This window comes from Osmerus mordax, chromosome 21 (genome assembly GCF_038355195.1).
Source record: "Osmerus mordax isolate fOsmMor3 chromosome 21, fOsmMor3.pri, whole genome shotgun sequence".
NCBI classification, from domain to species: domain Eukaryota; kingdom Metazoa; phylum Chordata; class Actinopteri; order Osmeriformes; family Osmeridae; genus Osmerus; species Osmerus mordax.
Genome location: NC_090070.1, coordinates 9,118,967 through 9,144,617, shown reverse-complemented (window position 1 = coordinate 9,144,617; position 25,651 = coordinate 9,118,967). Strand labels below are relative to the sequence as shown.

Here is a 25,651-nt window from a genome sequence, read left to right as displayed (position 1 = left end):
GGGGGGGGCTGGGGTACCCTGGGGGGCCGGGATCATTAGTCTGAACCAGAAAAATCTCAATTTGATTTGTAACCAACTGTAATCTAATACAGACACAATTATGTGATTGCGTTATAGGAAGATGCATGGTCAGAAAGCTAACTGAAAGGGGGTGGGGTCATTTGTTGGAGATCATCACCCACAGCCCAGTTCTCATTGATATGAACTACCCGGATTTACATATCCTTCTCTCTCCATAACCACAGAACCAATGTGGAGTGTCCCTGGGCGCTAGCCGTACCTGTAGTTCCCTGTCGGGCAGCAGGCCCAGCTCCTCGCAGCAGTCCTTGCATATCCGCAGGAAGATGTAGTCCTTGGTCTTCTCCTCGATCACCGCCTCGTACACGCGCTCCTTGACCCCCGGGGGCTGCTGGTGGCCCCACTCCCGCACCAGGGGCAGGAGGAGGACCGAGTTGACCTTGGTCATGACCAGGCGGCCCGCCAGCGTGTCCTCCGACAGCGTCTCGGTCAGCTTGAAGCGGGCGAAGAGCTGGCCGTTCTGGGCGTACTTGGCCCCGCCGGAGATGCCCGTGAGCATGAAGCTGGTGACCAGCTGGAGGTTGACCTTGATGTTGAACCTGGGAGGAGCGGAGGAGGAGGTGAAGAGGTGTTAGCAGGACAAACCGCCGAGGGGGGGGGGGGAGGGGCATTCTGTAGGGAGGTTCATGTGGTCGTTTGACACCGTTCGAAACCACTTTCAAGTGGGACCACACGACTAGTGTCGAAACCTGAGGGAGGGTTTGTTTGTTGTTCAACAACAACAAAATAAATAAAAACGGAAGGGCGGTCAAGTGGTTACGAGTACTCAGAGGACAATAACCGCAAATGGCCAAAGCATGTTTTTTTTGGTGTGTGTTTTATTTCTTTAATCTTTTTCCGTGGTGTCGCAGGAGGAGTGAGGCCGACCCCAAATAGCCTCCGTGACACCATCGCCAGAAGCTCTGCTGTGGATTCATCATCTCCACCTTCTGGGAACCCAGACTAATGACTAATAGAGAAATACCCTCTATTGTAGTCCACCCACAGACAAAGGAAGTGATGAAAAGTGAAGATGGGTGGGGGCAGGGTGAGAGCAGGGTTTTGGTTCCACTCGTTCAATGGAGCGAGGGGTTTGGGCGGGCAGGGGGTCTGTGCACGTCTTTGATTCAGAGGTAATCAGAGCTGAATCGCTGTAATACCCCCCCCCCCTCTCACTCTGCCTCCTTCCTTCAGCCTGGGAGCAGCAGGTGCCTGTGTACCGTGGGGGGGGGGGGGGGGGGGCGGTGGGGTCGGGGATTGCGAATCACTTCCTGATTTTTAAACACAATGGAATGACTTTCTATTCTAAAACAAATTTCCTGCTCTGGGAATTCTCCTGAGACACCTCCGAGATATGCATTATTAAAAGGGAGCGCGTGCTTGGCCGCTGGTGTGTGAGTGTAGAGAAGGACACACACACACACACCAGAAGAACTGTTCTGACACCTTGTGGTGGGCCTGCAGTCACACCAGACAATACTCAGGACATGATTCTCATTATCAAGCCTACACTAAGTAGGCTTTCATGAACAACAGATATATACAAATACAAATAATTATAATAACCCCCCCCCCCCCTTTTTTTTTTTACACAATGGCATGGCCACCCACCCCACAATAGGTCAACAATACCTGCCTGTTCAAAAGAATGACCCCCACTCCCTCGATCAATCATTCACCAAAACAAAACAAACAAACAAACCCCCAGCCACGGCCGAGAACTCACTTGCTGACTTCCTTGTACTGGCCGATCTCCTCGATGTAGAGCAGGTCGTGGAGGCGGGCCTGGTAGTTGTCGCGGGTCAGGCTCTTGTCCAGGACCGACTGGGTGAACAGCTGGTCGGCCGACAGCGGGATCTGGTAGCGGGCCAGCAGGCTGCGCTCAAGCTCCACCGTCTCATTGGGGCCGAACTCCACGATGGTCTTGCAGGACGAGTCCCAGCGCTTGGCCGTCATCAGGAGCTGTTGCCTGGCCTGCATCAGGTGCTCCAGGTCTGGGGGAGGGGGAGGAGGGAGGGGGGGAAGGGAAGGGGGGAGAGAGGGGAGGGAGAGGAGGTGGTTACGCACTCTGGTTCTCATCTCAACGCATTTGATTCGACGAGATGAAAAAGGAGTTGAAGCAGGAGGGTCATTAGGATGAGCCTCCCTGCTGGAAAACCCGCTGTGTTGGTGCCAAGGTGGATTACAGGGCTCAGAGTTGTCAGCTTGGCATGCGAGAGGTTCTGACAAGCAGGGAGGTGGAACTTTCTGGGCTGTAGGACTGCAAGAACTCAGCCCGAGTATCCAGCCTAGCATCTACATTCCTTTGAGTCCTAATACGCCATTTTGTTGTATTTTTTTTCAGACATTTTAGCTTGTTTTTCTCGTCGGCGTACCTTCTATGGAGGCGGCGTCCACCATGATGCGCTGCATGAGCACGGGCTCAGAGCCAAAGTCGAAGACGATGGTCTGGCGGAAGGTGCCGAAGATCTCGGTGCTGAAGCCCACCGCCACCGTGTACGTGCAGTGGTCCATGCCGTTGTCGCCCGGCGCCTCCTCGCCCGGCGTCCATTCCTGGCAGGCCTCGGGCGCCGCCCGCAGCCTGGGGCCCGGCCCCGAGGACGCCTCGGCGCCGGCCGACACGCCGGTGATGAAGAAGTGGGGCCGGTGGGCGTCGTACAGGAGGGCGATGCGGTACAGCTTCCTGGCCGGCTGGGAGGAGGAGGGGAGAGAGGGAAGATGAGGGTGAGGGGAAGGAGAGAGGGAAGATGAGGGTGAGGGAAAGAGGGGAGGGAGAGAGGGAAGATGAGGGTGAGGGGAGGGAGAGAGGGAAGATGAGGGTGAGGGGAAGGAGAGAGAGAGAGGGAAGATGAGGGTGAGGGGAAGGAGAGGGAAGATGAGGGTGAGGGGAAGAGGGGAGGGAGAGGGAAGATGAGGGTGAGGGGAAGAGGGGAGGGAGAGAGTTGAGTTTCGCCCACCCTGAGCCAGTGTGGAACGCCAGTTAGGGGACGGCAATGTTTGTGTTTACAGACCAAGGGCTAAGGGCCTCCCTCTCGCTCCCTCTCTCTCTCAGGACTGAGAGACAGGACTGGCTTTGTGGACAGTGGTTGAGAGTCTGGTGTCCTACCTTGCAGAACAAGGAGAAGGTCCAGGAGTGGGAGGACTTCTTGGTGGTGACGGTCACCGACAGGCTGGAGCTGGTCTCCACGTTGACTCCGTCCAGATAGTCACTCAGCTGGGATGGAAAAACCAGAAAGCAAGGTCAGGAGACTCAGCTGACCACAATAACATTGTACGCCGAAAGCCTAAATCACACTGTCACGAACGACCCAAAAAAAAACATATTGGACCCAAGACAACAACAAAAAATATGAATAAAAAAAAAAAACTGGAGGACGCTGTTCGGGAAGCGCGGCCAGATCTGTCGGGGAGCGCGAGCGCTCACCACTTTCTCGGGCGAGAGGGAGTTCATCCACTTCTCGATGAGGGCCTCCATGTAGTTCTCGGTGAAGTGCTTGCTTTCCTGGTGCTGCTTGAGGCGGATGAGGCGCGAGGCGTAGCGCTTCTGCCACTCCATCAGCTCCCCCTGGGAGTGGGCCGAGGTGCACTGGGCCCCGTAGCGACACAGGCCCAGCTCCAGGAACCTGGGGAGGAAGACAGGAGATGGAGGAGAGGAAGAGAGGAGAGGAGGAAGAGGATGAAAGGAAGACAAGGGTGAGGGAAAGGGGAGAGAGAAAGAGAGTGAGTATGGAGAACAGACTTAACATTCTAAAACAGACCCCGTTGCCATGCACAACCAGCATTGGTCACAGTTCCGACCCATTGGGCGGCGTTACCTCTTGCACAGTGTGTACTCCTCACTGCTGGTCACTCCTCTGGGAGGGGGGCGGAACTGCCAGCCGTCCTGCACCTCTGTGGACACACACACCCCCCCCGGATCAGAACAGCGGCCCTTGACCGAAGCGTCCATCACAAAACGACAACCACCGATCCAACCTGCATGGGTTGACCTGTCGGCTCGGTGGATTCTACGACTGGCGCGGCTTAGTCTGACTAAGCGACCCAAAGAAATATTTATTGAAAACGACTAGCTCGACGCCAAGACTCTCGCCTTTCCTCTGAAGCGAAAATGAAATGCGGGAGGCTTGGTCAGCATTTGCTAGCAGGCGCTGTTCACTTTCACCTTTGCACGAAGCGAGGGGGAACTTCGGAGAACACAATGACACTTCCGAGGGGTAAAGTGAAAAGACAAGGGTGTGAATGACCTCACCTTCCTCCGTCTCTTCCGTGTACTCTGGCGCCATCTCCCCGTTCACAGCCTGGGGGGGAGACGGGAGGAGAGCGTGAGCGGGGAAACAAGAAAAGTAGTGTTTCGAGTAGTGTTTCGTATCGTGCCTGACTAGATGTTCATTTGGAAAGCCTGCAGGCATAATACATGATGATGTATCTACAGAGATAACGACCAATTTTAAAAAGATACGGGACCACTTACTTCAATTTCGGAGAGAAGCATTTTTAATCTAGTCAGGTCCTTTGTGACGATTCCATTCTGTAAAGGAAGCACAGGAAATCGCATTACAACACCCGTTGCGTGATGGCAGCGGCGCGTCGAGGAACGTACGTTTTGTGTGTTTATTTCAAAAGGCTTGGAATAGAGGAAGCCGTTTGGGTTTCGGGAAACCACTCAACCCACCCGTCTCCTTGAAAAACACCAGCCTAACCGTAACCCAATTTTATTTGCCGGCAGGTCATATCTGACAACGGGGCATAATATGATATCACATTCAATAGGCCTGATGGTATTACTGTTGCAGGCTGGAGGCTTAATCTCTTATTTTCATCACAGAGTAAGTGCGTCCTATCCAATCATGTCCAACTTCATCAATTCCAAAACAGGAGTTTCCAATTATGTTTTTTTCCAATTAAGCAAAATTCATAGCTTTGGCATTTGGGTTCCTGAGGAGTTCAGGCTTTTGTCTGAATGTAATCTGTAATTGGAAGTTTGAATAAGACTCAAGAAATAAAGGAAGATGTTATCGTTTTTTTGTAATTAGGTTTGTTTTCCGCCAGGCAAATCCATCAACACTCCAATCTGCACGTATTGTTTGAAAGCTAATTCGGTGCATCAGACACGACCACATTTATTTGAACAACTGAAGAAAAACAAAAAGCATCAACAACTCAGGTGAAGGAAAAATAACCCACACAGGCAGAGGGGACAGTAGGGGAGAGGGAGCAGAGTTCGTTCAGAGCACACAGGCCACCAGTCCTACCATGGGCTCTCCAAACAGGGACTTGGAGAGAATGCTGGCCACTTCCTGCAGGCTACCGTCCAGCAGCATGAGGCGCAGGCTGGCCTGGAACAACCCGTCTGCCCTGGCCAGCTCCTCAGCCAGCACTGCAACAACACAGCAGGGTCAGCAGGTTCACACACGCTAGCATGAAATAGAGCAGCTTAGCATGGCGTACCTTAGCATAGTCTAGCCAGGGGCGCAGTGTTCACTGGAGTTTAACGCTACTAGCTAATTTGCCGTGATAGTACAGGTTTTTACGTTGGCTGAGATTAATGATAGAGTAGCCAATATAAGTAAACACTGCTGACGAAATAGAGGGCTTAACCCCAAGCACACCTGACTTGAATTGACCGCAAAGTCAACTTTGGCTCAGACACAAATTGATATCCTGATTTCAACCCATTCCTGGCAACGATGGTTATATTTGTCTGCTTGGTGGAAAATAAGATAGCTGTAGTGTTTAAACCGGCTACATCGTCAGCAAACGGGAAAAAATGGAAACGTTCTGCTCACCGTGTTTGCAATCCTCGTCAGCTTGATCATAGTTTTTCTGGAGGTACAAGACAGACAACACACAAGTCAGACCAGTAAAATGGCCACCACAACAAAGGAAGGGTCCTATGTATATAAAGCTGTCGGTCTTAGGTAAGTGCCCAGAAAGGATATCTTTGCTTCTCAGTGGAGTCACTGGGAATATAATTATAGTACTTAAGTAGTCTCTATAATCTCTGGGCTTAAGCAGGGGGTATAATTTTAGTGCTCAACGGAGATAACCCGGTACAGTTGGAGGGGCGGGTAATCGTTCCCTTTTTCATCTGTACGTCAGAAAATACATATGGTCTCAGAGCCGAGTCAATAAGAGTAAAATAAAAATATAATTTTGCAATTAAAACAAACTGTCTGAACCCCAAACTAGTTTCAACCCGATGTTGGAATAATAGCACTTTCAGACGGAAAATTCCAGAATTCCTACTTTCAAAGCTTAATAATTTAGACGTTATTACCGCAGTGATGGGCTTCACACAGAACTTGCAGATTTATAGTTTCCTTTTTGAATTCCCCCCAAATTGAGGAGCTTCCTCACTTAGACTGTGCTCAATAAACGCTCCAGCTCCTCTGTTACTACAGCCATGGTAAACAGCTAAATTACATATTTGTGGGGACTTTGGCTGAACTGACTGACAAAGATTCACAGTACAGTCTCAGAGTCAGTCCCACAATCAGTCAGTCTCAGAGTCAGTCCCCTCCTCCCCTCCACAGTCACCCTCCTCACCAGCTGCAGGAAAGCGGCAATCCTGAAGAGGAGGGCGCGGCTGCGGAGGGGCGTGGTGGCATCGGGGGCAGCGCTGGGCGGGGCCGGGGGTCCGAGGGTCAGCAGAACGTCGGTGCAGTGGCTGACGGCTGCCTCGTACTCCCGCCTCGCTATGGATCCGCTAGCTTCTTCACATGACTTTTCCGCTCTCCTGTCCGCCATGACTCAGGGACAGAATGTCTGTGTCGTGAGAGAGAGACAGACAGATGATAGGGTATTAATGCCATTAGAAAATATGATACAATAAACCATTTGTTGACACATGGTTCCATTAGCTGTTGAGTAAAGCCTCATTGTGGCTCGGCAACCAGATTTTTGGTCAGTTTCCCTTGGTAAATTACATTTGGGCTGTTAAGTTAGCTGATCCTAGTTTAGTTTCAGCAACAGCAAGACCTCCTACTCCCCAGGAGGTGAATATTAGGTTGAGGGAGAGAGGTGTGGGGGTAGGCCACATGCTATTTATGTAATGAGTTGGTAGGCCATTTGTTGACACTCACATTTATAGAGTTGAGATATCAGGAATGGGGCTAGGAGTCCAACACACTCCAAAAACAAAAACCAGAGCCACGCAGGCCAAAACTTCAAATAACTCGCGTCTTCACAGGTGGCTTTACAACATTCCCAAACGTCCCCAACCCCCAATGCTGCCGGTTGAACAAAACGCTGAGGGAAGGGCCAAGTATCACATCCTCATTCGCCGGCCCCGTCACCGCTCAGGCCCCATGCCCTCGCTAAGGCCCGGCTCATATCCTCTCCCCTCCTCCTGCGCAGCCTTTACGGCTGTGCCCCCTGAGCTTGTCAGGGTCTGGATCGCCCCTCGGGTTGGGCTAACGACACCACCGGCGGTGAGCTCGAGTCGGCGCCACGGAGAAATGTGCACGCTCGCCGGCCCCGAAGGCAGACGACACTTGGCATCGACAAGAAGTTCCATGTTGACTTAGTCAAATCTAAATTGAGCCACTGTTGTTACACTTTTCAAAGGGATTCTGCCCGTGTGAAACGCACATCGTAGTGTAATCCGAGAACGCTAGCCCATGGGTGTTTTTTTATGCATTTACGAGTCAAATATAACAACTTCAAAACTGAAGCATGTTGACTGGACTGGCAGCGGTTACAACGATCCTGGGCTCACTGCAGAGTGCAGTGTCCTCTAGTGTTAATCACATCATAGAGCCTGGACATCCAGGGATTCAGAGGTGGACTGCCACAAATAGACACACACACACACACACACACACGTGTAGTGTAATTTACACTAATGAGAAATAGCCTTGAGCGGACAAGTGGGGCTTGTGTGTGTGTGTGTGTGTATGTATGTGAGATGATATGCTTGCGCGTTAGCCCGGCAAGTGTGTGTGATGATGATACAGTAACTTTCTTTGTAGACCCGAGTGACTTTTGTTATCATTTTTCACCAAGTCAACCCTGCCTCCTGGCCAGTATGCCCCAGGAGAGACAGTCTACTCACCGGGGAAGGGGCTGAAGACACACAACATGCACATGAAAGAAATGTAACAAATTCCCCCATTTTGTTTTATCAGGGCTTCCGACAGTCCTTGGCTGTGAACAAAGGCTGCTGTTCCACAGTTGGGTCTACTGTACAGTTTTTGAGAACATTCAGGCCTGGGCCAGTAGGCCTACAAACTACAACAGTGTGTATGTAATCTGCTGGCCTGGCACCTTCTGAGTCAACAAGCTCTGTCTGAGAGATAATTTCCACTGAGTAAATCACACAGATTTTGCTTGTACACCCACTTAGCATTTGGACAAATGGCCTAAAATATTATCTGTGTGCTTGGCTACTAAACAGAAAATATACATTGAAATTTGGCAGCTTTGGGATAGTTATTGCATAAGCCCAAGTAACAAACAAAGTACTTCTGATAAAACCAAAGTGACTAACATGTTTTTTTGGCATTTGCTCAATCCTTTGCAAAATGTGTCCACGCCATGTAGACAAGATGGAATCTGAGGACACACAATACATGACAATCTCATGGAACTTTATCAAACTATTATTGCTTTGGTAGTGCAGTATTAAAAACATTGGCAAAGGCCATATATCAGTGTCCAATATGGCTAGTAGGACAACATACCATGTCAGATTTTAGGCTGCGTTACAATGAGTTTAACTGGGGAGCATAGTAGTTTTAAGTACAACGGGCTCATGAGAGACATTGTCATATTAGTAAATGGTCACTCCAAAAAAGGTATGTCCTATATGGTGATAAAAATAAAAACAGTCTATTTTGAGATTCCGGGTCAGTTAATAATAGATGTACCATGTCTGTTTGCGTGCCACTACTTGTCCATCATCGGTATTAAAACAACAGTGTGTGGAAGCAACGCTGTGTAGCTTGCTGCGTTCGCTAGCTCAGTTTGGGGCGATATTCGAACGGTGGGCTTTTCTAATGTCTGTGGTTTTCAGCTAGCTAACTAACCACTTCACGTAGGCTACCTGCAAACAGATTTTAGTCCGACACAATTATTTCAAGTATTGTGCTTGAAAATTAGAAGGTGCAATTCGTTTTAGTAAGGCCTGTCGATGAAAATGTAAATATACGTAATTTAAATCAATGTTACATGACTTATTTTAGCAAGTCTGGAGGGTGGAAATTAGCTCGTCTAGCAATATTTGTAGCTAGCAATGCACTGATAGATAAGCTAACTAGCTCGCCAGGTTTCACGGCAATGCTGCGGGGATAAACACAAATATCTAAATGTCTTGCAGTTAACTTGATAATTTGCACATGGATAAGTAAACACTGAACTATCAAAAACACGAGTTTCCACAATAAAGTTAGCTGAATAGCCTAAATATGGCCTTTTTTGGTATTGGCACCAATCTAGCAAGCATACCAGAATGGCAAGGATAGCAAGCGAGCTAACGTTAGCCAAGTTAGCTAAATGGTCCGGGCCTGTAATTTTGGCTCGGTTTTTATGCATCTACAATTGTCATGTCATCATGTTGTGGTATCAGCATGACTTTTATACCTTCATTAGTCTCATAATGTGTTACGGACGGATGTAATGTCAGTGTCCTTGCCTCTGAAAAAGACGATTGAAAGGACTGGAAATGGGAAGTCTACACTTACCTAGCTTTACTTTCTACGCCATCTTGGATCCACTTGTCAGCCCATCGCAAAGCATAGTGGGATGTACTCATCTGAAGGTTGAGGGGATTTGGGTGCGTTTGTGTAGTTAGGTAGCCTATTTGATATTAAACTCGTTCCTAGCGAAGCCAGTCCACATTAACACGACTAGTTTTCAAACACATTACCACTAACTGAAGATCAAACCGGTAATTGTACCCTGTACTACAGTAAAGTGTAGCTACAGTAAAGAATTATATAACAGTCCTACAAACACCACACATTGCTTTAAAGTAGTGAACTTTATACATTGATTGGAATTCATATTTTGCATATCAGAAGTATATTTGGAATTATTAATCATGGCATATGTTTTTAATAATAGAGTAGTTAAATACTATATTTTGTTAAGTCTTCTTTTTCCACTACATTCTCTTTTTAATTCAACTTTAGAGTATCTGACACGTTTCTGTTCAAAGGAAATGCATGTTACAAACACACTCAACTCCTTGTAAACATCTTGCATAAGCTCACCAAATAAGTCTTCATTCAGCTTCGGTGTCAGCTGTGCTAACTGTAATATTTACTGTCATCACTAGATGGCTACACAGCTCCTGTATGGACCAGGAGCACAGAAGCTTAGTGCTCTTGTTTAATAAACAAACACAGACGTTTTCTCCAGGTGAGAACGCTTTAATGTTACATTTTAAAGTAGACATAAAAAAGTTTTTTTTTCTTTCTTTATTTCAGCAAGATATGATGCTGCTCTAAACTAAAATCCCTACAACAGTTACATGAAATAAAAGGTAGCTGGAACAAGAAAATGAATTTGTGATGCAGAATCTTGAAAGGATATACGCCTTTTTGTAGAAATGAGAACGCTTCATATAAAGGGCCATCATTTATGTTCAACTAGTACATGCAGATGGCATTGTATTCTGTCAATAAAACAATGGTGACTTGTATACAGTAATGGTTCCAACTTTGCAGCTTTTAAGAACAAAAAAAAGTAACTAAGTGTGGTGGTATTTAAAACTCCAACAGTGATGGCTGAAGTTGCAGTGGGAATCATGTTTAATGCACAGTTCACTATTATTGTTTATTGAAAAAACAAAAATGAGAAAAAAACAATGCTCTTGGTTTTGCGTTTACTGCAGATTGTGGATCATCTCCTCTTTGGCGATGAGATGTGTGGTTTTGTTGACCAGGGACATGAGGGAGTTGAGTTTGTGAGACCAGTCATTCAGGAGGTCGTTGGGGTCCTTGGGTCTCTGGAAGTTGATAATGCCGGCTAGCCGGTCCACCTTTGCGTAAATGGTCTTGTTGACGACCAGGTTAGAGAGGAACTCTTCAGACTCCTGCAAAAAAAAATAAAAAAATGTAATTACATAATTAGAATATTCAGCACTTCAAAATGTCTCCTAAAAACAGTGATTGGTATTAACATAAATGGTCCTCACAAAACATTTTAGACAAGTGCAACCACATTTTCAATTTCAGATAAGTCTCTCTTCTCCACAGTCTGCATCCACAAGGGTGGAAGGCCATGTTCATAATTTCTCTCTCTACTGAAACTGCCGGAATGGGACTGATGTGAAGATCAGGTGAGCGGAGCTGCTTACGTCAATGGAGAGGTCGAGAAGCCCTGCCATCCTCTTCATTGTGATCCTGGTGTAATACTTGGCCATAATTCTTATGTTCTGAGCAGGAGAGGGAAAAAGGTTCATAAATATGCAACTCAGCGGCACAACTGCATTTGAATAAAATATTGTAATGAGAGGGAAATTATTCAACATGGAATCATTTTTTCTTCACATCGTGTACCGATGCAGGTCAAGCTACACACCTTTCCCTCGTACAAGAACAGTGTGAGACCTGTAATCGATTCACTAATCAACATAAGGCTATACCACGGCAGCGCGCGCTCCAACGTGTAACTTACATGTTCCACCACGCGATTCTTGAGGTCCTTCCACCTCTTCTCCCCCTCCTCTGTGCAGTCGAAGACGTCGGTGGCTGGGCTGTCGGGGGAGCCCTCCCTCAGCTCTTTCCCATAATCCTCCACCAAGGCGGCCCAGCGCATCAGCTCCATGGTGGTGAACTGCTTCAGGAGGTCCCTGGGGAAGGGAGGGGAAGAGCCGAAACCGTGAGCGACCGCTTCGAGCCCCACGAAAAACTCTGTCCAGCTACTACTCAATACTTCAGTCTGGAGGTATTGAACCAAGGACTGCTTTCCTCTAAAAAGGGGTTGTGTGTTGGCAACAAATAGTTAAAGGGGATGTTTCACTCTTCCATTAAGCCGTTAGCACAACAACACACCACTTAACTCCTCTCCCTTCCATTAATGCTTTTAACTAAACAACAAAGCCCATTAAAAGAGCTGGGTCCTCTAGTAATTTTGTGCCGTTTTATGAAATGGATTGCGGCTTTCAACGTTCTAGATGTGTCGAGGGGGGGGAAAAGAGTATGTGGGCGACAACGTGGCTCACTTGTATTTGGGGATTTCTTCCAATTTCTTGTCAGCGTTGATTCTGTGCACCAGGTCGGACTGTTCGTTGTCGTACGGAGCCAGGATCACGTACAGAACCACGCTCTTCAGAGCCTGCGGAGGAGACATGCTCACCAGTGAACCCTTCCATACCTCCTCGGCTGTACACTGACATCAGCGCAAGTGAATGATGATCACAATATTAAACACGGCTTCGTTCCTGAGAAAAATGCTTTTCCCAGTCCCGTCGTTTTTTTTTCTTATCCACGGTTACCTGTTGCCACTTGGAGTTGTCCTCCAGGATGCAGGGGGTGTCGTAAATGGCCCGGTAATGTTTGCAGATGGACACGTAGGAGCCTTCATGTAGGTCCACCTGGATCATCAGGTTGTAGTACTTCAGCTTGGACTCCTAGGCAAGTGGAGGGAGCGTCACCAGTTAGGTTAGCAGTGGGGGGACTGTTCACACGGTACTGCCTTCTTGAGTATAAGAAATGTCACCGAGTTTCCAATCGTGTGCTCTCTCTCTGGCTCACCTCGGTGCCGTCCTCCGTGAAGAACTTGGTGTTGATCTTCTTGCTGATGATCTGGGTGCGGATGTAGTCTTTGACCGCGATGCACAGTCTCATCTGTTCCAGGATGAACTCCACCTTCTCCTTCTTCTCCATGGAGCCGTACGTCTCGACCTACGATCAGAGAGGACACCGTTCAACCAAGCTGTTTTTTTTCGCATGACCCCAGATTCTCTGCCAATGGCAATTCTGTCAGTCATCCTTCTTAAGTGTTTGCGGGAAGTAGGCAGGTTCGAGAAGTGTGCGGCAAACAGACTTTCTGGTCAGACCGGTCAAGGCTTGAAGGCTAACCTGCAGCTCCTGAAGAATCGCAGCTGCCTCTGTGACCTCTCCACTCTTCTCCTTGATGTTGGCTAAGGTCCGTGTCAGCCTGGCTCGCTCAATCTCCACATAGATCTGAGAAGAGCAAAGAACTGTTAAAAGTACATAAAGAGAACAGACATTTGCCAAGTTGGAAAAAAAGAAGCTATTTCTGTTTAAACGTTTGTTTTGTTACGGAGAGTGGTAGCAGTGCATCTTTAGCAAGGAGATTTGTTACTGTTCATTGAGAAGAAGCTCTAAAGATCACCAACCTTGCCGGCAGTCACAGTGCGTAGCGTGTCAATGAGCCTTAACTTGATTGGGAGATCAGTCACTTCGTCCACATACTTGTAACATTCCTGAACCATCTTTGCAACAGCCTGGCAGGGGAAGAGAGAAAGAATTCAGTTAACAAAAGATGTCTAAAATACCCAGTGGTCACAACTTAATGCAACATTTCAAATGATAACAGATGTAGATTGAGGAGCTGAAAAGATTGTTTACTCAATTTAAATTACAGTAACTATAGTAAATCAAAGCGTCTTTTTCCACATTGTTTTAAGTCAACTTGGTGTTCCAAAACGGTGTTAAGTCTCACCTGTTTGAGCTGACTCCTCCTCTTGGAGAGAAGCATGATGTTCTCGTTCAGAGCATCCCAGTCCTTGGCATCATGGCACATCTGCACCACTGTAACCAGGATTCTAGAAGTAGACACCATGTCCGACGCCTGTGTGCGTGGATTTATGTTATGGTTACTTCGCGTACGTGACGCGCCAGTAAGGGGTGCGTGCATACTTTGTGTGTGTACATAGCACCTGAAAGAAGCGTGAAATGGCTAAATAAATAATCATTTTGCTGTTCAGAGGGTGTTCAGGAAACGTCTACTGACCGTTCGTGTTTGCTTTTCCAGAGACAACAAGCTCTCAATGGCCTCCTGCAGTCTGCCCTCCTGTAAAACAATGTCAAGCCCGCATTGAAGATGGTATTTGCATCTAACTAAATGCAAGTTTCAGTTAAGTCACACAAGTAAGCTACTGTGTAGTAATCTAAGGTAATTTTATCAGAATCAGAATGGGATTTATTCGCCATGAAAGTTTGCACAGACAAGGAATTTGCTTTGGCAGGAAGGTGCATACAATAAACATATACCTAAAATTTAAATATGTGGACTAACTATACTAAGGGTACATAAACTAGCAGTACTAAGTGGGATAAATATAAGTTGCCGTAAATTATCGTAACTAATATTAGCTAGGCTACACTTACCGCATATACATGGCTAGCACTAGCTAGCTACGGTACAGAAACCACATGATCGTCATGTCTCTAGCAAACTAATACGTGAGACGTGTTATTACATTTAGTCATTTAGCAGACACTCTTATCCAGAGAGTGTATACGTATCCAGAGAGTGTAACGCCCAATATATGTACTGCCTTGCTAAATTTGATTGAGGTACTAGCGCTAATGTTTTGCTTGATACCTGGTTGCTCGGCTAACCAACAAGCAAGTTAACGTTAAACTATCTAGCCTAGCTAGCCTATGCACCATGACTCAGCCAGCGCCGGCCTCATTCAATCGCGACTTACTTTTGCCATTTTCTCGCACTCGGGAATGCGTTGTTCTACAGTAGAACTGTAATCAACCTCCATTTTCACAATTTTTCCATCGGATCTCTCGGATCTCTCCAGCTCAGCCATGTTTGCCATCGAAAAGGTTGAACGTCAACAATGAAATGTCAAATTTCTGCAGCTAGTGCTACCACTTACTAGCTCGCCACTGTTACGCCTTGCTACAGGAAACAAATGAACACTAGCCAATCAAAAACGAAACGCACATATCACTTAGCGCGCCTGAAGGACCCAAAGAGGACCCCTCAAAATTATGTTTTTTACAGACAGCAAACAGACTAACTCAAGCTATTTTTTGTATAAAAAAAACTAGCTTTCACTTCGTAGTATGGAAGACCGTTCTGTACCCCTAATATTTATTGTATTGATGAATCATTATAAACAAAAGAAAATCACTTTTCTTATGGTTTTGAAATATAATTATAGTATTATTAAGATGCTCTTTTGGCTGCAATGATAGGGGTTATGTGACGACTACTGCAGCGGCATTTAGAAGAAAAGCGAACAGATGAATGAGGGTAGCCTATTCCAAGCGAACGAATAGAGGAACAGAGTGTACTGACTAAAACAAACCAGCAGATGTCCGTATTATATGTTTGTTCACAATCAGATTTCTTTTTCACGGTTCAAAGATGAACATTTTCTTGTATATATATATAACTGATATAGGTCAGTCATTTCATCTTCATCAAAAGAGTAGCTGCATACAGACAGTAGTTCAATATCACAATGTATCCCACCAGTGCACAGCCGTGGTCTTTAACACTTGAAAGTGATGCATGTTCTGAATTAGCTGTAGAAATAAAAGAGACAACTCTTAACTCACTGTGGATGATTGTGTCATAATTTATCATCGTCATACGTATCCCCATTATACTAACCACCATCTCCATTATCAGCTACTTCACTCAATGTCTTAGCTTAATTTATACTGATGACTATTGATTTTGAGGATGTGGCCTGCATTTCACCAATAAAGGCTATTTAGGATTCAATCGTAAAACAACACAATTGAAAACTCATAATCGATCAAACCAGCCTTATCAAAAGGTGGAATAAGACTGCGTAACCATGTTTTGTAATTAGTTTTATAAATTCACAATTTTAATCAGGCATAACATGGAGAACCAGGGCACAGATATTAGGAAATACAAACTATGGCCCAACAATATGCTTATTTGTACTGAAGGTCAGATCCTAATCCCTTTCCAATAAAAAAAAAAAGGTTTTATTAAACCGCTTGGGTTACATAAGTGGCCAAATGGTTGAGAGGAGACAATCACAGTTATGAAAATAATGTATTCTGACCTACAAAGACATTAGGTCTTGGGGTCGTCGGGGACCCAAGGACGAGTTATAAATTATTGTAATCCTACATTCATCATAAAATAATCTTGATTTAACCAAAATCAAATTATGTTAACAAAGTCACCCTCCCATTGTAGTAGATATTGTAGGCAAGGGGTGTGCTGTCCGACCAGCAAGTTTGAAAACAGCAAGAAGTGTCTCCAGACTATGCTTAAAAACTCTGCACGTCTCCCGGACCAGCTTCACATTATCTTGAGTTACCGAATTTGAAGCAATGTCAAAATTTACTTCGGGAAGGGAGCGAGTGCAGCAGTTACATACCTAAATGGCCTATTCCTACAGAATCAGAGATGGAGTACGCTAAAATAACGAAGTAGCCTATATAACAGGCTACGCTCTGACCAGCTGTGTTTCCTGTCCTCGTGGTTTGAGAATGTTTCCGTGGCTGCAACAAAGTGTCGCGTCGTTGCTCTGAGAGACGGAGTTCTTGACAGTCAAAGGAGGGGGCTTCAGCATTCGCATTACATTTTACACATCCTGAAGACACTGCGCAATAGACTACTGTGAATTTCCTGAAAATCACGTCTATTTGTGGAGAAACAAAGAGGAGAAAGAACGGTACCATTTACTGCCGTTGTTTTTCATTATTTCTAATAGGGTACGATTTGGTCTAAGAAAGCTGCGGTTTCAACAATTTGACAGTTGATACCGCCCACTTCTGAAAATTGACTGACTTCTGCTTGGCAGATTTCCTTTGGCATGTTGAACGTAATGTAGACTTTACCGCGAAAGACATTTCCGAGTCACCGTTTTATGCTTGCCCCTGTCCCGGAGAAGAGGGGATAGCGAACCGCTTGACTGTTGTTCAAAATCCTAACTGCGGTTCCTTTCGTTCCGATGAGACAGGACAACTCACAGTGGTCATTCGTTTTATTGTGCCGTGTAGCGAAAGGCAGCACGTGCATAACCGAGATCAGTATTTTTAAAAGATAAGAGTGTTGGTTGGCTTTTAACTTCAAACATTTTCTAGATTGGTTACGTTGTGCAAAACCCCAAGAGACATATCAAGATGCTGTTAAAGGAATACAGGATATGCATGCCGCTGACAGTTGAGGAGGTAAGTTTACAGTCTAATGATAATGTATGTCTTCTATCCTATTTAGTGCAACTAAAGTATTTTTTGCCATATTCAAAGAGATTTTGAATATGGCATAAATTGAACAACTTGTTAGTGTGCTGAATCACGGAACAAAATGATGAAACATGTAGCCTAATTGCATTTTAGACAATACATAATGTAATATAATTTCTCTTCGTGAAAATATAACTGGGCCATGGATAAGACGGAAGGCTCCACAAACTCTCTCTCTTTCTCTCTCTCTCCCCCTATCTCTTACACATAGCCACACACATTCCATCCCCCTTTAATACACACACAAATACACATGTTAACTTTCTCTCGTAGATCTTAGCCATAAAGACTGTCACTAGACTCCTGTCCAGTCAATGTGGCCCTGAGCTTCCCACTGGAAGGGGCTACTGGAAGCCCTCTCACTGTCCTGGGAGGTATCCAGCTGCAGTGAACATCAGCCGGGAGTCTTTACGCTGTTGTACCGTTGAACTGTAGCCAGCATGCAATCATGTGATTCGAATGTAGTGGTATCATATGATCCATCGTACACAAACACATACACACACACGTGTCTATTTATCCCACACATTTTTGGAAGTTATAATATGAAGGAGGGTGGATGTGAGAGCTGAGAATATGTTGTCACGTGATCCTGAAGGGTGGCCAGAATGGCCAGTATCCCCCTTATCCCACGACTGTCATTTATTAACATCCACTTCTTCTTCATCCAGTCATTTCATATGCTCTTTGATCTTATGGTGAAAGAGGAAAACGGTCCAACTTTAGTTTGTTTTAATCGACCCAAAACTCGCTTTGAAACACACTCCTGAGACGGAATACACTAGAATATCACGATGGTACACGGTCTGTCGATTGACCCCTTCCAACACCCTTGTCTGCAATTATAGTTGTCATGCCCTGACATGCCCGGCAAAGACAATACTTTTCCGGTGTCATCCAAATGGCATCTATTTCTGGCACAGACCTCTTTCATGTTCACGATAAGGCCTTTTGGTAAATGGATGATTGTGGTTTCTGGGAACGATGTCTGTGAAGTTTCTGTGTAGTGGTGTTTATTTGCCAAACCACTCTAATGCATTCTTAATTCAACAGCAAAGGCTTTCTTGAACATTTTAAATAGACGACAAGCCAGAGGAAAAGAGGATTCGTCCGCCTTTCATGAGGACTGGTCTCTTTATGAGTGGCAATGGGATGGGAAATGATTGGTAATGACAAACAATAGAATGCCTCTGTGTTAGAAAGTCAGGTTTTATTCAAAAACTGGCCTCAAATGTAGTTTTGTGAGTGTGTGAGTGCATGTAGGACTAGACGGAGCAACATTGAACTTCACATGAAGAGAGAGAAGATAGCAGACAATGTGCCCCACAGACACAGAACGTGGAGCTAAATCACTTTGCATTAAGAGCCAGGCGGTAGGAACATGCCAGATATTTTCTTCCCACTTACACACTGCAACTCTCCTGCAGGGAAACTGGCTTCTTCAAATGGCGTTTTAGGAATCTTGAAGCACAGGATGTGTCCCCGTTAATCACACTGGTTGTAGTGTCTGCTTCTTCCAGCTGTTCACATTTGTTAATGGCGGATTTTACTTTTGACATATGGAGGCAAGGGACTGTTCCTAAAGCAACAGGAAAAGCAGACTGGCCCATTTGCACGCTTGTCCCAACTAATGAACAACATCGTTTTTCACGCAACTACTCGGACGGAAGGTCACCGGATTGGTCCCTCGCCCGAATCTAGGCCGAGGTCTGTCACCCCCTGCTGTGTCCATGGCGATGAGCCTCAGGAACCGGGGCGATGGTGTCTTATCATGACTGTGCACATTGGGTTGGGAGTTGTCTCATGTCTCTGAAAACGAGTGGTTGTTTCCTGCTGGGGGGGAGTTGGGTCGGGGGAGGGGAAGGGGAGGGGGACGTGTCCTCAGCCAACTATCTTCTCCGCTGGCCAAGATTCTTCAGATTCACTGAAGGGCGGTTGGAGGAAGGTGGAGGCCATGTTTTGGTCTGAAATCCCTCTGGGAGGCTGGATAATGCAGTTTGTGTGTGTGGATTAGGGAGTCATGGGGACATGCAAGGTCACTCCTTCTTTGTGTTGTATCTGGGAAGAGATTTGATTGGCCGAGGCCTTGCGAGACACATGGATGCAAGCACAAGATGCTGTTGTTGGAAATGCGTCACCTTCTGGCACACTGTTGGGTACAACTTTTTACTGTCTTTTTAAGTGTTTGTAGTTCAGGAGTTAGTAAGCACCTGCAGGTTGCTCATTGTCAATTGCGCAAACAACTTTCCCACTCCTTTTGTTGTGACTGTGCTCCACGCCTTTTTATTACTCAACATTCTAGACCAGGGGCAATTCTAGGATCAGACCTTTAGGGGGGCTCAGCCCCCAATGACAAGGTGACATGGATACAGTGCCTTGCAAAAGTGTTCAACCCCCTGGCTAATAAATCACTAATTTCACTGGATAACAATTAATACATTTATTAATTATTATGCAAAATATTAAATGAATGAAAAAACTAAGAAAGTCACTAAACCTGTTTAAAGCCCTTTGAACCTGTTTGTCATCTGTCACTAACAGACACGTTTGCAAACTCTTACGTTAGAGCACTAAAATGTATTTAAGATAATAATAATTCAGTTTTTTTTTATTGTTATTATTATAATCTTTAGGGGTGCTGAGATGAAATGTAGGTGTGCTTGAGCACCCCTAAAAAGAGTCTAAAATCGCCACTGTTCTAGACTCTTCCTTCTTTTCATCTTTTTGAAGTTCTGATCCAGTGACTGGCTTCCATCTCCACATGCAGACCCACAGCCACATAGAGGCCAAACCTCAACCGGGTATTTGACAGGAAGAACACTTCAGGAAGAACACTCCTCTCACGGCCGTCTGTCAGACACCACGCCCGCCTTACCTGGAAGAGACAGGCTGGAGAGGAGACAGGATGGGTGGATGATTCATGGAGGAAAAGAGATCTCATATCATTTCGGTATGAGTCTTCCTTTGCTAGTCTCTACAGATGAGTTGGCATATAACCACCATGAGTCACCCTTTACACTTTCCTAAGAAAGTGCACCTACTGTCACTTCACAAACCACTTTCACCCGGGAGCCATGATTCAATCCTTCAAACTCGAAGGGCCCGTCAACCATTTCAAATGATTGAAGTGGTCGTGGGCTGTACTTACTTGTGCAGCACTGTAAATGTATTATTATTTTTTTAATCCTCATTTAAATGAGTCTGTGCAGCCCTTTGGAATTCTCTGCTTTCCAGCTTTGATGATAACAGGGGGATTATGCCACTGTGTTACGTCATAGTTCATAATCCACCCCCCCGCCCACCGCCGAAGCTAACACAAACTACCCCAAAAAATCAATCCTATTCCCTCTCCTCGTTTTCAAGCTTTCGTTCTCAACCATCTGTGTCGAGTAGGCGGGAAGGTGTAACATTCTATATTTGCCTCTTGGCTTGTCATCGTGCCAGTAAACTCGCTTAATAGAGCTCTCGGAGGCAACGGTGGGAGCGTGTGGGAACCTGGTGAAAGCGAATACGGACCTCCGCCCCGTGACCGACGCCCTAATCCGACCAATCAAGACCATTCATTTTCCGTTTTGCAAACGGGTGAATGTGGTAATAGTGTGGAGTGCTGTGACATTGGCCGCATCACTAGTAGACAAACAGCATCTGTGCCCGTCAAAGCACATGACCAGCTCTTTAATGGTCGGTTAATGGATCCGATGACCGTTGGATTGTGATACTGGCACCACAGCATTCTGAGGGTGGTTGGCGGTTTGTCTAATACTCAGTTCAGGGCTGTTTTTCACAACTCTGGTTCATTTGTTTGACAGCAACTGCAGCCCTTTTTTTGGAGCGACCTAGTTGTTGGTGTTGTAGACACCAATGGTTGCTCTTGTACATTCCAAACTTGATTTCACAATGCTCATTTTTGGTGTGTTTGTTCGGATTGAGTTCTTTTTTCCCTTTTTAGCAATCACATGACTTGCTGTTCTTTCATAGACTGCTTCCTAGTCTTCATGCTGGCTTATGACTACCACCAAATGCATTCTTCACATGCAAGAGAAATGAGACAAAACATTCATAGCAATTTTATGTGTGAATTGTGGCACACATTATTAAGTGTGTATGGAATATAAACATTACATTTTCAAAGTTCCCTGAGCATTCCCTGTCTATCTTAGTTGGTTAAAACATTTAGTTGAAACAGCCAAGAATAAAAGGGGACGGTACTTTTGCATCATTTTCATATTTGAGTAATATTTGAATATGGAAATGTTGACTTTACTGTCCCAATACTTATGGAAGGCAATGTTAGTCTTTGGTCACAAAAATTTGATGTTTGAATATGAGAACTAATAGGAATCTTTACTAGGTGCTTGCCGTTGCGAGGATACATTAGCAGTGCAGGTCATCTCTCTGAGTAAACTACACTTCAAGGCCAAGATTTTCCACTCCATTCAGAAAGCAATCCCTCATTTGACCCACATCCCCACTAAATGGAATAACATGAGGAGTGTGCAGCTCAGTCAGATGCCCTGTCTCTGTCCCCCCCCCCCCCCCCACACACACACACACACACACACACACACACACACACACCTCACACCAAGCCCCATCTGCTGAGTGTGTCCAGATAATCAGCCTCCTCTTTTATCAGCCGCCGTCTGAATCGAGATTTAGACCCCCCCCCCCCCCCCCCCCCCCCCTCTCTCCACCCCACCCTGCCAAGCTGCCTCTGCCTGATTATTGTCCCGTTTAGCTCCCCGCTTAAACCCCATCTCGCGTAACTCTCCCTCGTTCACACACACGCACACCTCACCCCCTGTATCCCTCCTCCCAGCCTGGCATCCCCCTGTATCCCTCCTCCCAGCCTGGCATCCCCCTGTATCCCTCCTCCCAGCCTGGCATCCCCCTGTATCCCTCCTCCCAGCCTGGCATCCCCCTGTATCCCTCCTCCCAGCCTGGCATCCCCCTGTATCCCTCCTCCCAGCCTGGCATCCCCCTGTATCCCTCCTCCCAGCCTGGCATCCCCCTGTATCCCTCCTCCCAGCCTGGCATCCCCCTGTATCCCTCCTCCCAGCCTGGCATCCCCCTGTATCCCTCCTCCCAGCCTGGCATCCCCCTGTATCCCTCCTCCCAGCCTGGCATCCCCCTGTATCCCTCCTCCCAGCCTGGCATCCCCCTGTATCCCTCCTCCCAGCCTGGCATCCCCCTGTATCCCTCCTCCCAGCCTGGCATCCCCCTGTATCCCTCCTCCCAGCCTGGCATCCCCCTGTATCCCTCCTCCCAGCCTGGCATCCCCCTGTATCCCTCCTCCCAGCCTGGCATCCCCCTGTATCCCTCCTCCCAGCCTGGCATCCCCCTGTATCCCTCCTCCCAGCCTGGCATCCCCCTGTATCCCTCCTCCCAGCCTGGCATCCCCCTGTATCCCTCCTCCCAGCCTGGCATCCCCCTGTATCCCTCCTCCCAGCCTGGCATCCCCCTGTATCCCTCCTCCCAGCCTGGCATCCCCCTGTATCCCTCCTCCCAGCCTGGCATCCCCCTGTATCCCTCCTCCCAGCCTGGCATCCCCCTGTATCCCTCCTCCCAGCCTGGCATCCCCCTGTATCCCTCCTCCCAGCCTGGCATCCCCCTGTATCCCTCCTCCCAGCCTGGCATCCCCCTGTATCCCTCCTCCCAGCCTGGCATCCCCCTGTATCCCTCCTCCCAGCCTGGCATCCCCCTGTATCCCTCCTCCCAGCCTGGCATCCCCCTGTATCCCTCCTCCCAGCCTGGCATCCCCCTGTATCCCTCCTCCCAGCCTGGCATCCCCCTGTATCCCTCCTCCCAGCCTGGCATCCCCCTGTATCCCTCCTCCCAGCCTGGCATCCCCCTGTATCCCTCCTCCCAGCCTGGCATCCCCCTGTATCCCTCCTCCCAGCCTGGCATCCCCCTGTATCCCTCCTCCCAGCCTGGCATCCCCCTGGGCACAGCCAGTGAGGCCTGTGTTCCAGCAGAACGGCTGCTGTTTCGGAAATGAGGAACAGGTGGCGTAGACTAGACTGGCATAGCCAGTGAGGGGCAGCTAAAGGTTGTGTCAGCGAAATGAGGGGAAAAGACACCCTTCTATCCCTGGCCCCATATGCGGTCCTACTCATGTGATAACTTAACCATCATATTGATCCCGTGAACAGTTCAATGCAACATAAAAGGCAAGTTGATCCCGTGTTTTATGTAACACTGACACTGTTTCCGTGACTGCCGCAGTTCATTTAACCCTCGTGCTGCCTTCGGGTCACATGACCCAAAGGTTCATAACGAACCATCGTTGTGTTTACCCAATTTTACCCAATACAAAAACAAATAAAAATAAATTTATTTTAACCATTCCAATGTGGGGGGTCTGAGACAGCCCGACAGTTAAAAGAAAATGCTTCACTTTGTTTTTGTATGAGGTAAATTTGTCGCAATACGACGGTGGGTCACAATGACTGATGGGTCAGAACGCCCCGAAGATAACACAAGGGTTAACAGCTTGGCTGGCCCCACAATGTTTTTTGGGTTGAAGTGTATTGTTGAGGCTGAGAGAAGACAATAGCAGCAACACTCTAGATGCCCAGGGTCTGTCAGTGTATGATCATTTTATAATTATATACAGTATAATACACACACAGTAGATGTGACTGTTTGGATGAGTAGAAAACCTTAAGAAACCGAAGTTCTATGGGGATTGAAGAAAATGTCCACATCATTAGTGCTCACTTTCCTTCTGAACATGTATCCTAACATTGTCTTGCTAATATCTTCTGGTTCGTATCTTAACCCGAGCAGACACTTGCAGTTGTGTTAGGGACCGATTGGGGAAATGGGCCATTGTTGTCCCTTTGGTGGCCTGGTGTGATGCATGACCCGATTGCCATCTGGTGTACATGACAATGTTGTGATTTGATCAAGACACCATTTGCTCATCCAGAGAGGAGAACATCATGGGTTCTGATAGACCATTATCCATGGAGGAGACTCTATCCAATTTCCTAGGTGTGTGTGTGTGTGTGTGTGTGTGTGTGTGTGTGTGTGTGTGTGTGTGTGTGTGTGTGTGTGTGTGTGAGAGAGAATGCCTATTTCAAAGCAGCACTGCAACATGATAACGTCACGCCTTGCTGACACTCACTCTCCCCGTCTTGGAGGCAAGCCATTTCAATTATCTGGAGAGTCACACACACACACACACACGCACACTCTCACTCCTCGAATGTACACTGGTCAGATACACACTGGCATGGCACCAGCAAACAGACTTTGACCAATTATTGCAATCCACAGTCTGACAGACCGACGCAGACAGACGTTGTCTCAGTCGCACGTTGCGAAAGGTCACCTTTCCCGAGCTCAGTGGTTAGCATGTACGCCGTTGCAACGTGCGATCCGTCTGGCCCGACTCCCACAGTGAGCGGCTCATCCTGGTTGAAGTGGTGGGTTGGGTTCCAGGAGGTCCCCCAGCAGCAGTGTGTCTGGGCTGGGCAGCCTCTGGGGACTGGGTCTGGGGCCCTCAGGGAGCACGGGCCTGGCTTGATGAGTTTCATTTGGAGTGCTAGACTCTTCTCCCCCCCCCCTCCCCCATTCATTTGGAGTGCTAGACTCTTCTCTCCCCCCCCCTCCCCCACTGTAGCTTTTTCGTCCCTGTGATTTCAGGTCCTCCATTGTCCTCATCTTGTTTTCTCTCTGTCTTATCTATCCCTTGCTGAAGCCAACACACACACACACAAACACACGTTCCTCTAAGGATGCACACAAACAGAGGTGGATCACAAGGTGACCCCCCCCCCATCGCATTCATAATCCACGGAATCCCCTGGGTTTGGGGGATGTGAAGGCTGACCCTTATTTTCCTCATCACACCAAACAAATTGCAGTGCCCTCAAGACGGCTGAGGTAGGGGCTGGGGAGGGGGGGGGGGGGGTTTCAACCCTGCATTCATCTTCTCCTGGTTCAGCCTTTCCACATGGTTGAGCTCTCCAGACCCCAAGGACAAAGGAGGGCTTTGTTCTCCCCGGATGTCGTGGAACTCTGCCCAGACCCTCGCTCTCCATCTCCCAGACTGTAAAGGGTCGAAAGACTCGACAACATGACCTGGAATACAGACGAGAGCGTTGTTCATGGCTGCTACCCCCCCCTCATCTCTTCTCTAATTCTTCTCTACATCTCTAGAGGGTATTTGTCTTCTTAAGAACCCTTGGTTTGTTGTGGGATAATCACAGCTTCTGTGTTTCCAAGCCGTCTCTTCTCTGTACTGTTTTCCAACTAAGTGACCTTCAGCTGAAGAGTTTGAGAAAATGTTATCCATTGGCCCACTTGAAACTACGCAAATCGTCGCCCCACTTTGCAGTATAACACCGCCTCTACTTCAGCAATTGATAATGTTACAGCTTAAGTGTTGCCCTGGTATTGTAGGCCCTACTATTGCCCAGCTA

The 25,651-nt window shown here is 47.1% G+C and overlaps 3 protein-coding genes across 6 annotated transcripts in view; 1 reads left to right on the top strand and 2 right to left on the bottom strand.

The window, feature by feature from the left end:
• The window catches only part of helz (helicase with zinc finger), a 37,495-nt gene extending 27,747 nt beyond the window's left edge, over positions 1-9,748 (bottom strand). For all 4 annotated transcript variants that reach the window (XM_067259006.1, XM_067259007.1, XM_067259008.1 and 1 more), the window contains exons 1-12: positions 9,738-9,748; positions 6,604-6,822; positions 5,844-5,880; positions 5,310-5,434; positions 4,529-4,585; positions 4,307-4,355; positions 3,873-3,948; positions 3,482-3,680; positions 3,164-3,271; positions 2,433-2,748; positions 1,784-2,051; positions 281-617 (exon numbers count right to left, since the gene is read on the bottom strand). In XM_067259006.1, the coding sequence (XP_067115107.1) occupies positions 281-617; positions 1,784-2,051; positions 2,433-2,748; positions 3,164-3,271; positions 3,482-3,680; positions 3,873-3,948; positions 4,307-4,355; positions 4,529-4,585; positions 5,310-5,434; positions 5,844-5,880; positions 6,604-6,804 (1,773 nt within the window). In that variant the 5' untranslated portion in view covers positions 6,805-6,822; positions 9,738-9,748. The remainder of the gene's footprint in view (positions 1-280; positions 618-1,783; positions 2,052-2,432; positions 2,749-3,163; positions 3,272-3,481; positions 3,681-3,872; positions 3,949-4,306; positions 4,356-4,528; positions 4,586-5,309; positions 5,435-5,843; positions 5,881-6,603; positions 6,823-9,737) is intronic.
• Positions 9,749-10,412: 664 nt separating this feature from the next.
• On the bottom strand, positions 10,413-14,887 carry psmd12 (proteasome 26S subunit, non-ATPase 12). The gene is made up of 11 exons (XM_067259244.1): positions 14,681-14,887; positions 13,981-14,040; positions 13,690-13,818; positions 13,364-13,471; positions 13,083-13,187; positions 12,756-12,905; positions 12,497-12,631; positions 12,224-12,336; positions 11,677-11,851; positions 11,357-11,434; positions 10,413-11,092 (listed from the first exon to the last, which is right to left on the bottom strand). Exons 1-11 carry the CDS (start codon positions 14,798-14,800, stop codon positions 10,883-10,885), a joined length of 1,383 nt encoding a protein of 460 aa, XP_067115345.1. The 5' UTR covers positions 14,801-14,887; the 3' UTR covers positions 10,413-10,882.
• Positions 14,888-16,842: 1,955 nt separating this feature from the next.
• Positions 16,843-25,651, top strand: part of LOC136965483 (cytoplasmic phosphatidylinositol transfer protein 1-like) — a 35,924-nt gene continuing 27,115 nt past the window's right edge. The window contains exon 1 of the mRNA XM_067259654.1: positions 16,843-17,147. Coding sequence (XP_067115755.1) covers positions 17,100-17,147 — 48 coding nt within the window. The 5' untranslated portion in view covers positions 16,843-17,099. The remainder of the gene's footprint in view (positions 17,148-25,651) is intronic.

Coding starts and splice junctions, on each gene's coding strand:
- psmd12 (XM_067259244.1), bottom strand. CDS start 14,800: ATGGCAAACATGGCTGAGCTGGAGAGATCCGAGAGATCCGATGGAAAA. Junction 13,188..13,363: donor GCACTGTGACTGCCGGCAAG/GTTGGTGATCTT, acceptor TGCTCTTCTCAG/ATCTATGTGGAGATTGAGCG. Junction 12,906..13,082: donor CGATTCTTCAGGAGCTGCAG/GTTAGCCTTCAA, acceptor CTCTGATCGTAG/GTCGAGACGTACGGCTCCAT.